Here is a 13,850-nt window from a genome sequence, read left to right as displayed (position 1 = left end):
TCTCCAGTTTGTGAGTCACCTACCCAGCAGTTATGGGATTTGATTTTATTGTGATTGTGCCCCTCCTACCATCTCACTGTGGCTTCTCCTTTGTCTTTGGATGTGGGATATCTTTTTTGGTGAGTTCCAGTGTCTTCCTGTGGATGATTGTTCAGCAGTTAGCTGCGATGCCGGTGCTCTCGCAAGAGGCAGTGAGAGCAAGTCCTTCTGCTCCGCCATCTTGAACCAATCTCAGAAGATCATGTCTTTTCCTTTCCTCGGCAGCCTATAGACTGCAGAAGATAATGATATCTTAATCTAAGTCCCTCTTCAGAGAGAGCATCACACACATTTCTGAGATCAAACTAATCTCCAGCTACTTTGCCAGGTGGACCTGAAGAAGCATGTTCCAGAGTCAGGACCTCAGATTTCTTCTTTTTTTAAAAAAAATGTCACCTTTCCCGGGTCATCATTGTAAACTTTTATATCAAGAGGCTGATCCTGATAAAGTGAGGAATGGAAAAGTTTAAATATGGGATGAGAATGATTTTTAAATGCTGGAGGATTTGCCTAAAATCATTCATGTTTTTCTATCCAGCAAGTCCTTTTTTTGAGTCCTTTTGGAATGACGACAGACCTTTGAATATTTTCTTCCCTCTAATCATTACTTCAAAGAACCTGGAGAAGGTGTGAAAAATGAAATTGATATCTGTTGCTTTATGGCCAAAACCCAGGCCCACCCACTGCTCTTCGTTGGGCAACCCCTTTCTAGATCAAAGTCGCGTTCCCCAAGAATAAACTCTTAGGTCATTCACCGGTGACCTGTTATGTTGTTGTTACATTGGTGCCTGACTGTTACCCACTCCAGCCTCAAAACTGGAATGGGTAACAGTTCAGATCATGCTTTTAGTCTGAGGCCCATTTACAGATGTATGTCTGGGGACCACTTATCGTTAGTTTCCTTGTCTATAAAATAATAGTTGTCACAGAACTTTGCAGTGGACATCCCAGGAGAAGTGTGTAAAGGTCTAGCAGGTGCCTGGAATCTGAAAGGGTGCAGTACAGATACCCTCTCTTTCCTTACCTGTGAAAGGTGACCACTCATCTGGGGCATTTTTTTTATTATTAAAGCAAGGAAGAAGGCTTCATCAGAGGGTTCTGCCTCTTTATTGATGCCTGCCACCCCGTGACCCACCAGCTGCTAAGTGTCAATAATTCTGCTGGTTTTCCTTCCCTGAACACAGATGGTGGAGGCAGCATCAGACAGTTTCCCAGGCGTGCTAAACTGAACTAAAACATCACCCAGGGAGAGCCCCATTCTGTTGAGAAAGCATTGTCCAGAACCTGACGTAGTTGTAAAACACAGAAAAGATTCCAGGATCACAAGCACCCCCTGGGGAGTGGCCAGGAGAACGGCAAAAGGTATTAAAGCCTCAGCTGTATCCCCAGACACAGCTGTCTGTGGACAGCAGCATCTCAACTAGGGTAAATCGGCTAAATCGTGAGGTGACTGCTGCCTGGCTTCCCTTTTCTTTCCTTGCTGTGTTAACCCATGAATCATTGTCCCTGAGGCTGCAAAGGTTGGGAAGTTTGGTGGATGGAAAATGAGAATGGGAGTGAGATATATTAATTTCCTTTCCAGAAGTCTGAATTTGGAGGAGGCCTCTGCTTTTTCCCTATAATATAATCAAAAGTATATTTACACCAGCAGCGTGGGAGTGATTGAAAGCGTACTCTTTCGAGTTAGACTTCCTGGGTTGATGTCCTGACTACGTAATTTAATCAGCTGTCTCTCTTTCAGTGCATTATTTGACTTTTGACCTTGATTTTCTCAAACTATAAAATGAGAATAATAATATTAGTTCACTCAGAATTGTTCTAATTTTAAAATGAAATTATACATATGAAGTGCTTAGAATAATGCTTAACAAATAGTGTACACTCAGTAAATGCTGTAGTTGCTCTCCTTGTAGCAAATTGCTGGTATCCATGGCAAGAACACTGGGTTTTACATTCAGTTATCTAAGATTCTCTAAGACAGCTCTGGCATAATTTTTTCTGAGCTAGCACTCGGGTGCCGCTGAAGACATCTTTTTCTATGTCTTTCATTCCTGGAGACCTCTGAGGTTTAAAGTTATATGTATCTTCTTTCCTTAGCAATCAATATCCATTACGTATAGCTCATGGTTACTGCTTTTCCTGGAGAAAGATGTTAATGGATTCTGTCAAGGCCACGAGGCAGCCACTTCCTTCCAGAACGGCTTTTGAGTTTCTTAAAAGCCTGACCTTCAGTTAGAAAGTGATCAGGAAGCTTCCAGTGAGCTCAGGGGTCTAATCAATATTTCTCAGTCTTTGGTGATGATCAGTTGTCATCAGGGGTCCACCAAAAAGTCATGTAAGTCACACAGGCTGTGGCTTTTCCTGACATTTTCTATTCATTAGGTGTCCCTGGAAAAGGGGGCGCTCTTGAAGTTTCCATGGCAGAAGTGGCTAATCTGCTGGCCTTCTAAAAAATAAGTACACAGATAATACAAAATTTAAAAACAAAAGCAAAATCTCACAGGAGTCTTCAGGAGACTGGGTTATTTGGGACTATTGACAGGTCAGCTTCAAGAAGACTGGATTGCAGAACTGAGAATAAATAGTATTTGTCTTTCCAATTTAAAATCTCCAATCATAAGCTTTCAGGCTGCCAGCCCAGCTCCCCTTTTGTTCAGTGATAATGATCCCTATTTTTCTACCTCAACCCACGACCCTGGCAGACAGGGAATTGTGTCTGGCTTAATTCACAGAGTTACCTCCTTAATAATCAAGAACAGGACTTTAACACATTTCTTAGTAAGTTTATTTAAAGTCATGATTTTGACGGCCTGGTGTTGTCTGACAAAGGGATGAAATCGTCCAGCAAGCTGCCCGCTCACAGGAGATTTAGTTTCCTATGTCGCCACCTAGTGACCGTTCTAAGAACTTCATTGATGGGTTGTCAGGTACAGACAGACCTGCCACATATATATGCACGTTTATAAGGAGGTTATTACCTTTCTTTAGAATATATTTCCCAGTTTTAGCACATGTGAGTGCTAAAATGTGTGGATTTTTTTTTTAATTCCACAATCTCGTGTCAGTACAGATGCTTTGAGAAAAAGGCAAACTGGGTATATGGAGCTGGTTGATATTTGAGAATACAGTCATCCCTTTGTAATCATGAGTTCTGCATGCAGGGATTCAACCAACTGAGGATGAAAAAATATTTTTTAAAAAATTCACAACGTTCCAAAAAGCAAAACTTGAACTTGCCACATCCCGCCCACTATTTACATAGCATTTACATTTTATTTACAACTATTTACAAAGCTACTATTTTCATTGTATTGGGTATTACAAGTAATCTAGAAATGACTTAAAGTATACTGGGAGGATATGCTTAGGTTATATGCAAATACTTTGCCGTTTTATGTAAGAGACTTGAGCTTGGGAGGAGTTTTGTTTGGGGGGTCCTGGAGCCAATCCTCCACAGATACCGAGGCAGGACTGTAATGGATGCTATTGGCAATGCTGGTTTTGTTTTGTTTTCGTTTGGGTCACCATCACTGCATTCCTGGCATAAATGATGTAAAAATATACTTGAGATTCCTTGGCACTGTAGCATTTAGACAATATATTATAACAAATACGGATTCTGATTTATTTTTTTGGAGAATTTTTTAAAATATTTTTTTGCGGTACACGGGCCTCTCACTGCTGTGGCCTCTCCCGTTGCGGAGCGCAGGCTCAGCGGCCGTGGCTCACGGGCCCAGCCGCTCTGCGGCATGTGGGATCTTCCCGGACCGGGGCACGAACCTGTGTCCCCTGCATCGGCAGGCGGACTGTCAACCACTGCACCACCAGGGAAGCCCTGGAGAATTTTTTTAAGTGATTTTGTGGGAAGTTAAACTGCAGAATCTATCCCCCAACTGCCCTCCACCCCCCTGCAATGTACAGCCACTCACGTCTCTACTCAGTTTGACTTCTTTTTATATTTTACTGATTTCTTTGGGTTTCCCTGGTTCTGTATCACTCACAGGTCAGAGGTTTGGGCAGCGGTTTTGCTCAAATTCTGGGAGCAGATATACCTTTGGCCCTCTACCCTTGATCTGTGCCTGGGCTGGGGAGCATGGTCAAAGTTCAGCTGGGTTTCACTCATGCCTTGGATTTTCCTCTGTGGCACTCTCTCAGATGGGGGTGGGATGGTGTGGGGGGCTTGTCAAACCTGCCATGCTTCTCTCATGCCCATACCCGCCTCTTCCCATTTCAGGTCGGTCCACTCTCGCCCTCCCCATGACTAAACCTCAGCCTAACTAAGATGCATCTTTGTCCTATTTGTTTTCTGTTGGTACTTTTGCTGATCAATCATTGGACTTCCTGCTCACCAACCCAAACCAGCCCACTGAATTCAGGTCCTTAAAAAATGTAAATACAAAGTTAGATAAAAGGTCTTGGAAGGAGCAGTGCATGTGATGGGCCCTGAAGCCCCAGCTTCCTGAGCTTGCCGATAAATCTGCCTCTGTCCAGGGCAGAGGGCACGTGACCCAGCTGTAAGCACAGCCCAGCATCCCAAGACACAACATCCCAGACCCGTAGCAAGCTCCGTCTAAGTTGAGGCAAGTACTAGCATCAGGAAGGGTTATTTATTCGTGGCAGGGCAGCAAGGCACTTACGGCACTGAGGTGGGAGGCAGAGGTGCTTGGACAGTAGGTCTAATAGGTACGTCCATTCCCACCAGGAGTTCTGTCAGTACCTGTGGGTTCAAGGGAAAGGATTCAAACCCTGGGAGGTGACAAGAGCTAGAAATATCAAGGCTATGAAATCATAACTGGCTCCATAACCAGGGACAGAACTGGGCCTACAAGGGGCCCACTAGTAGGGGATGGCTGTGAAAATGCTTCCTAATCTGTAGACAATATTGGAAGAAGAAGATCCCTAAGAAATAGAGCAGAGAGAGGCAGCATTTGAAAGGACTGTAGGTAAAGTCTCTAAGACCCAGGTTGAGTAGTATGGCAAGCATGGTGAATACCACCTGAAATTAAAAAGAGGCTCGATTGTCAGAAGGCCCCTGGGGTTATTTGAAAAACAGGGAAGCAGATTAGAAGACTAGAGTGATTATCTAGGCATGAAGCAATGAAGCAGGAGGACTTAGGGAATTCCAGACATATTTATAATTGGAGAGAAGAAATTTGAAAAAAAAAAAAAATCACTAGAAATTGGTAGTTAGCTGAATGTAGAGCCCAAGAAGAGGACATGAGTGACGTCCTCGGAAAGGACACCATGAGGGGAGTTTTCTGAAAGAGATATGGGAACGGGAAAAAAAAAAAAAAAAAAAAAAAAAAAAAAATCAAGAAAATGATTCTTTTAAAGGGGGAATATCACCAAAATGTATATTGTTCATCAACACGTATTGTTCAGGCAAATATGGATATGTGAACATCCCTTCATTTTGTCTTAAAAAAAAAATTGTTTATAGTTGATTTACAGTGTTGTGTTGGTTTCAGGTGTACAGCAAAGTGAATCAGTTATACATATACATATATCCTCTCTTCTTTAGATTCTTTTCCCATATAGGTCATTACAGAGTATTGAGTAGAGTTCCCTGTGCTATACAATAGGTCCTTAGTAGTTATCTGTTTTATATATAGTAGTGTGTATATCTCAATCCCAGTCTCCCAATTTAACCCTCCCCCTGACCCCTGCTTCCCCCCACTCCCCCTGCCAACCATAAGTTTGTTTTCTACATCTGTGACTGTTTGTTTTGTAAATAAGTTTATTTGTACCATTTTTTTTTTTTAGATTCCACATATAAGCAATATCATATGATATTTGTCTTGGACATGAGGATTATTGTTTGCTTTAATGAGGCTAGTGTATATGATATGGAATTTCTCTTTTCTCAAAAATTTACATAAAATATTTCAATTAGTATATTTTGCATTAAGCATGCCTTTATCGGTATTGTTTCTTTCTTTCCTTTTTTTTTTTTTTTTACAAATAAAGATTTATTTTAATCAGGTAAGTATTCATCATCTCTTTTTTAAGTGTCCAACTTATCCTGTAGAGGATACACAGGAGACAGGCACTTTTGTGGAGGCCAGAGCATAGAGGCAGACTCTGTATCTCCTACCAAGTCCAGACTCATGTCACTCTGGAAAATGGGACAAATTAAATCTATAACCCCTATCAATATATACTGTGAAACCTTCTTTCATTACCACAGGCTGGTAAATGCCCTTGGTGCATGAATTCATTGCCCATCCAAGGTGCCAGTTTTGTTTCTTAAAGGAATAGCTTTGATTAGAAAAACAGATGCTTTTTGAAAGCACACTAGGTACAAAGTGCTGAGTCACTGCTGTCCTTTGCTGATTTCACTCACTCTTCCCATCAACCAGTCAGCACAGCCACAGAAATTCACCAAGAACCATCAGCTTTCTTCTTCGATTTGCAGTCTTTATTTCATTGAATCAGAAAACTTGCAGTTAGCCCTTGAAAACTTTATTTCAGTAAGTGAAAAAATAATTGCAGGTAGCTTTAGCAGTTAACAAAAAAGAAAATAGAGAACCCATGAGAACACTTTGAGGAGCCCCCATATAAGAAGGAGCTGAAATCATTCCCAGGACAATCCCGCGCATCACCGTCAACTGACAGGAAGGGAAGGAAACAGTGCAGAAATTGCACAGGAAGTGCTCAAACCCGTATATTGTAAGGATCTCAAAAGCCCTTCGTGGGAATTGTCTTTCTTCTCTGCTGGAGTCAGTTTTCTGAAATTTTTGTAATGCTCTGACTTTTCTGTCAGGTTCTTAAGGAATTCTAAAAAATAAGGAATTTTGAATTAACTTCTAGTCATTTAGAATTAACAGGAGCATTTCATGTCCTCTTTGGCTGCCACCACAAGTTTAAGAAGGATTTTTGTAGTTAAAGTGACTATTCTTTTCCCTCTTTCACTGTCTACCTTTTAATTAACTAGTGGAATCTGATGTTTCCTGCACAGATTTCCTTGGCATCTCTGCAGGAGAGAAGTTCATTTAAACCTTAATAATTGATGGTAATTATGTCAGGTTCAAATTAAGATAAGTACTTTTCTGTTCCCAAAGAAATAACCTGTTATAAGAGATGTTTTACTTCTTAGACTCAGCGTTGTAATTTACTATCCTCTAAGTTTTGACTCTTTTTTTTTTTTAAGTAATTAGATTAATATTTTGTAAGAAAATCCTAGAGCAAGAAGACTTTTTTGTATTAAGCTAAGGAGCATTTGAAAAATGGTAGATTTTTTTTGATAGCCTATGTCTATGCCATTCTACAGGTAAATATTACAGAAGACGTTGTTTCTCTTCACCGTTTTCTGTCTGGATAAAAAACATTTAAAAAACTACCAGAAATATGTGTAGCCAACATCTAGGGAAGGTTAAGAAGATCTTACATCCAGAATCCTCAGCCTAGCTTTGCACGGCTGCTTTGGATATCCAACTTCAAGCTCTAAATAAAAGGAGATGGTTAAAAGTAAATTGTTGTCTGCAGAATCTATAAGCATATGTTATATTTCATTTATAGCTACTAATTACAGTAACCTTTCTGGATTCTGTTGTACGTCATTTATTCACATTCTCCCAGATCCCCTTAAGCCATGGCTAATTAAGCCGTCATTATAAAATAAAATCAACAAGCCTATCACAAAAGAAAGAAAATCATTTTATTTTTCAATACAAGAAGCCAGTTGGCTTGCCCTAAGGAGCATCTCTTTCTACTCCCCAGTATGAGACAGGTTCATCCTTGTGGAGTGGAGGGACCATTAGAAAAGTCTTTTCTTCTCCATCGCAACAGGGAAAGTGTATTGGGCAGTAGTTCTAGTAAGAATGCTTTCTTGGGGAAAGCTTCACATTAACCCAGTACATTGTAGGGACTCAACAAAAGTCACTGAATGGATGAATGAAGGAATGAAAACAAAAACTCTGAATGCTCATTTTGTCTCCCTTTGGCAAAAATCACAATTTTTTGATAAATTTTCTGACATTAGACCTAATAATTCAAAAGTGAAATCATCCCTCGGGCATAGTCAGTTATTGATTTGTAAGTGAAAACTTGGACAAAGTAATCATGAAAAAAACTGTTCCATTAGAAAGGAAACCTTTTCTATGATTACCAGTACTGTTATGTTCTTTAAAATACCTCATGAGAACCCATGGGTATGTATACTCTAGCCAAGAAAAGTTTGAGAAAGAAATTTTGTTTTTGTTGTTATTTCCAAAATATGTTCAGACTCTGACACTGTTGAATTCTAGCTTGCTCCTTCAGTCAGGTTGAAAACTCTTGGACTAAAACATGCACTGCTGAATTATCAGTTAGAAATTTAAGCATATCGGGGAAACAATTTCAACCTTCCTAATCTTTTGATAAGAACAGAGGATCTCTCCAATCAAGGAGTAGACAAAGAACACAAAAGGAGGCTAGCATTTGAAAAATTTGTGTCAGGAACCAAACCAGATTTCACACACAGGCACACATACACATGAGCACATATACACACAGACCACCTCTTTTTGATCCATGAAAAACCTAAGACCGTAAATCGCTAGGGAATGGAGGGGTTGGGGGTGGGGTGAGGCAATGATAGTTCAGGATAAGTGAAGTTTTATCAGAAGCCATGTTTCCTTGTTATCCTGGTTGTAACTGTCTCCAACAATATATTTGGTAAGAAGATTGCCAAACATTTTTCAAGTACTAGAGCTTTCATTCAAAATAAATCTCAGTTGAAATCCCAGTAAAACCAATTTATAAAAAGGGACTGTGCTGGTGGAGCAGGGCACGGGGAGATATGCTCATTCCATGTCAGCACGTTCTGAGACCCTTTTGTGTGACAGGCAGATTCTGTGGAGCCACAGACTGAACACTACCTTAATCACACCCTTCTAGCCATTGAACAATGCATAATGAGAATTGCTGAGTTTACAAAGATGTAGTTGAGAATCTCGGTGATTTCGGCGTCCAGTTCTGAATAGGAAGGGTTCTGTGTGACCTTGAGGATACAGGTGTAGATAAAGATTCCAGTGGTACAGGTGCTCTTAGAAACCTGGTGATATCTCTTTTTTTGGCTCGGTGTCTCTCGTGCATGTGTGGGCTGATTTAGCTAATTTGTTTCTTTCTCATCAATATTTATTCAGGGAAGACATCTCCTCAGTTAGTGGAAAGCCCTCTGCTGATCAAGGCCTCTCTGGAAGCTCTCATTGGGTTTGACCCCTGAGAACCAGGGCTGGGACCAGGGCGAGGTGAGCAAGGCATTTGTCCCAGGAGCAGCATTTAAGGGGTACAAACAAACTCTGTGATCACAATCAATAATACGTTAATGTGTTGTTTAAAAAAAAATCAGAACTAATTCCCAAGAATTCATGATGAGCACAGTCAGTATTTTAAATAATGACGGTATCTGACTGTGTACTTACAAGAGTCACTGTGCTCTTTATCACCCTAGTCCCAGCCCTGCTGAGAAGTAGGAAGTTCCTGTTTCTGCCTCAAGTCAGAGAGCCATGTTATATTGTTGGAAATTTTCAAGGGACCAATGGGTGGTTAAGTGGCACCAAGATTATTAGTGAAATGTACACAGACTAGCACAACCGACAGAAAAGAGCCAAGGGGCCATACCAGCGTAATGTAGTGCGGACTCAAGAAACTGGCTGGAAGTCTCTCCAAGGACTCTGCAGTTCTTGGCTGATGAAAAGAGATACGCTTAACCTGCAGTTAGGGCTCAAACAAATATGACTATTTTCCAAGCCTACAAAATACATTCGCTAGTCGTCTCTAGGATACAGTCCTAGTAAATGTACAAATATTGAAACACACAGAGACCATATTCTTGCCTAGGTTGTTCTCTTGTGATGAATGAGTCTAACAACTTATCTGTAAATCAAGCATACATATAAGAGTGGGAGTTTCTTTACATGTTATGATATGAGTAGTTCAAGGTCAGTCTATTAACTTCCAAATCTTAGAGTCTCTAATTGTCTGCATGCCTGAAATTCCACAACCAGGCACATCCCTTTGGACCTTGGAGGTCTTTGAGGATTTCCAGAACTTACTATTGTAATGCAGATGTGCCCTGCCAAAGTTCCCCATTTTGAAGTGCTTTCTTTTAACCTCCCCGCCCCGCCCCCGTGGACATTAATACAACCAGGCAGCATGGTTCAGTGGAAACAGGACCTAGGAGAGGCACTGGGTACCAGACAGAAAAGCTAACCAAATATCATTAATGTGACTGGGAAAGGACACCAAACACAGATCTTTTCCAAACCACAATTTTGCTGAGAACTGGCCTTTGATGGGCAACTAATGTATCAGACAGGAGTCAGCTAAATCATTATTATTCATATAATTTTATGACAAATAATACAAAAAACCTAAACAAGAGATTCAAGGACCCAAACTGTCCTATACAATCTACATTTATAATATATTATGCTATATGGTTAATTAAATTCATTCATATATTTAACAAATATTTATTAAGCTCTTCTTCTAAGTTCCCCCATTTAACTAAAAATCCAAAAAACCCTTAAGGATTTTGTATTCAATATAAATATTCCCCAGGCTCTATTTGAACCTCTGGTGACTATCTGTCTTTGGTCATATGCTCAGGCTAACTTCACCTGAATCCTTTCTCTGGGAGTGCAACTGTTTTGCACATTAATTTAAAGAAAATGTAATTAGGAAAGTTACTGCGACAGTGCATGAGGCATAGTAGACACTTAACACATATTAAGTGCTAAATATATACCAGACACGGTGCTAAGTGCATTTACATTCAGTTTCTTATTTAAACCTGATATTAGCATCCTGTGTTCTCATATCAGAAAATCTCAGTGTAAGCTTAAAAAATTATTACACAATATTTTCCTTTCATTTGCGTGGACAATGTAGACTTGTTGATTTGGGTCACCACTGGCATAATAAAATGTATGATTGGATAAAAATGATCAGCCGTCATATTACCAGAGAAAGGGTAACTATACAGACATAAGTAAGAGAAGTTCAGTAAAAGCCTTTCTACTATAATGTCATATATGTGTTCCTGGGGGTAGGGTGGGAGTTTGTTCTGTAATATTGTACAGTAAAAAGCACAGGGCTTTTGGGACATGGAGAGTTGGAGTAAAGCATTCAAAATCTCTGGAGCCGTGGAGCAAAACCAAAAAAAAAAAAATCCTAATTTTAAAATACTAGCACCATTATATTTTCATTGGCATTTGCATCTAACAATGATCAGTTCATACTTCCTTCAAGACTTAGGTCCTAGTGGGCAGTTTCATCGGTATAATCTTATCGCAAATTCTTTCCTCACTGGTTAACTTTTTTAAAAGGAATGCTTTTGTAGCTTCCTAACCAGCACTCACATTTTTTTTTTTTTCTCCCCACTGAGTCAAATGCTTTGGAAATCATAGCTGTTGTTAAAGGTGCTGAACAAGTCACTGCTTGCAGGGACTTTTACAGGATTGTCAGCTTTTTTATTAGGTTTTCATATATTGCTATGGGTGTTATTTTAATAAACTTCTCTTGTAATGTAAAAGATACACAAAGAAATGTACAAACAGAAAGTATGAGGTGGGTGAATTTTAAAAAATGAGCGCCTGTGGGTAACCGAACCCCACCCAGATCAAAACATAAAACTTTAACCGTTCCCTCTGAAAATCTTCCCTGTGGTAAGACTACCCTGACTTCTAATACCATAGAGTAGTTTTGTCAGTTTGAATGTATATAAGTTGAATCATACAGTTTGCTTTTAGGTTTGGTGTGTTGTCTGAGTGTATGTGACAGTAAGATATCACATACAATAGTATGTTGTAAATGTCAGTAGTTTGTTCATTCTTCCTTCTCTGTAGCGTTATTGGACATTCGTATTACTTTCACTTTTTGCAAATAATGCTGTTGGAACATTATTGTTGATGTTTTCCGATATACACATGTACACATTTCTGTTTGGTGTGTTCATAATGACAGGAATTGCTGGATTACAGGGAATGTGTATGATCACGTTTAGGGTATAGTATGAATTTTACCTATTGGTCGTACCATTTAAAGTTTCATCAGCTTTTGTGAGAGTTTTTGCTCCCTATATCCCCACTAATAATTGGCATTGTTGCCCTTATTCATTTTTAGTCATTTCTTGGGAAAATACAATACAGATAAAAAACACACACCAAACAGATTCATGGCTTAATGAACCATTTGAGGTAAATATCCTTGCAATCACTGCACTGATTAAGGAATAAAACTGCCATTTCAAGTTTCCTATCATTACTGTCACCCACTTCCTCCCCCCAAATTAGCCACTTTCCCAACTTAAAATAGTGACCTCCTCCTTGCATGTGATTATACTTTTGCCCCCAAATATTTATCTCTTAACACTATCATTTAGTCTTGTACATTTTAAGCTTTTTACGAGAAAAAGATTTTTCCTAGTGTTTTTCTGATACTGATCTCTAATAGAATTTTATTTTGAGAACATATTTTGTATGACCCCAATTCTTTTAAATTTATTAAGATTTGTTTCATATCCCAGAATATGGTTTATGCTTGTACATTTTTCCAGTCATGCACAAATTAGTATTTTATTTAACCAATATATTCTGCTCTGAAATAGTGTCTTGGTATGTTTGAGTCCTGCCATCCTCTCCTTCCCCACCTGTCAACGGAAGGTTATTGATGTGGAATCGTGTTAGAGTATTCTGCACTTCCCACCTCACTTAGCTTAGGGATAGGTCCATTTCAAACATACATACAACTACTTTTTAAATTGATTAACTAGTGCAAATGACATTTTCTTACATGTAGGGGGTGAATATCAGGTAAGATGGACTCAATCCTTGTCTGCTGCTCATCACCAAAGTATCCTTTATTCTCCACTCCTAGGGTTTCTCTCTGTGGGCTGTCAAGAAGGGAATTGAATGTTGATACCAGCTAAAGTATGAGGTAAGCCAGTGGTTAATATTAAATCATCTCGGAGATTTTTTAAAGAGTGATACTCATGTTACACTCTATAACAATTAAATCTGATGGAGGAATCAAATTTAGTGTTTTTTTTTAAATCCCTTTTTTTAAAAAAAATTGGAGTATAGTTGCTTTACAATGTTGTGTTAGCTTCTGCTGTACAGCAAGGTGCATCAGCCACGCGTATACAGATACCCCCTCTTCCTTGGATTTCCTTCCCATTTAGGTCACCACAGAGCATTGAGTAGAGTTCCCTGTGCTATACAGTCTGTTCTCATTAGTTATCTGTTTTATACATAGTAGTATATGTATGTCAATCCTAAATCCCTTTTGATTCCAGTGCACAGCAAAGTTTGGGAGTCACTGGGATAAACATTTCAATGAGAGCAAAGTGTGTAAAAGCTTGACTTATTACTACTCTTACTTGGTCTTCAGTAAGAGGCTTATACTTTTCTCCCATCCCTATGGCCATAAAGCTTACATAGTCTCAGTCATGGTCCCCTTCAACACACAGAGAATACAGACATACCTCTGAACTTGCTTCAACTTAATACATTTTTTGTAACGAATTAATACTATGACAACCACAACACCAGTAATAACCAGGATGAGCCCAACCACCAGGATGGAGATATCTGTAACATTAAAACACATGAACTTCAGCCAGGACATCCAGGACATCAACTTTAGGGCAGTGGAATATTAACATTTAACTGAGCTGTTAAAATTCTGCTTCTTCCTTCCTTAAAGGGCTTTAATTCTCCCTCCACCGGTTATTTTTTAAAATAAAGTAAAAGGCCAAAACAGTGCACAAATTATTATCTGTATTAACAATTAACACTCCACCCAAGATTCCATTGTGTTTAAGGGAA

At 39.4% G+C, this 13,850-nt stretch overlaps 1 protein-coding gene across 1 annotated transcript in view; it reads right to left on the bottom strand.

Moving 5' to 3' along the window:
- Nucleotides 1-13,850, bottom strand: part of ADAM7 (ADAM metallopeptidase domain 7) — a 172,387-nt gene that overhangs the window by 123,284 nt on the left and 35,253 nt on the right. The window contains 2 exon segments of the mRNA XM_007472327.1: nucleotides 12,817-12,916; nucleotides 13,508-13,613. Of these exon segments, the coding sequence (XP_007472389.1) occupies nucleotides 12,817-12,916; nucleotides 13,508-13,613 (206 nt within the window).

This window comes from Lipotes vexillifer, unplaced genomic scaffold (assembly GCF_000442215.2).
Source record: "Lipotes vexillifer unplaced genomic scaffold, Lipotes_vexillifer_v1.1 scaffold484, whole genome shotgun sequence".
Taxonomy (NCBI): Eukaryota; Metazoa; Chordata; class Mammalia; order Artiodactyla; family Lipotidae; genus Lipotes; species Lipotes vexillifer.
Note: the sequence above shows the minus strand (reverse complement) of the source record. Positions and strands in the feature narration are given on the sequence as shown.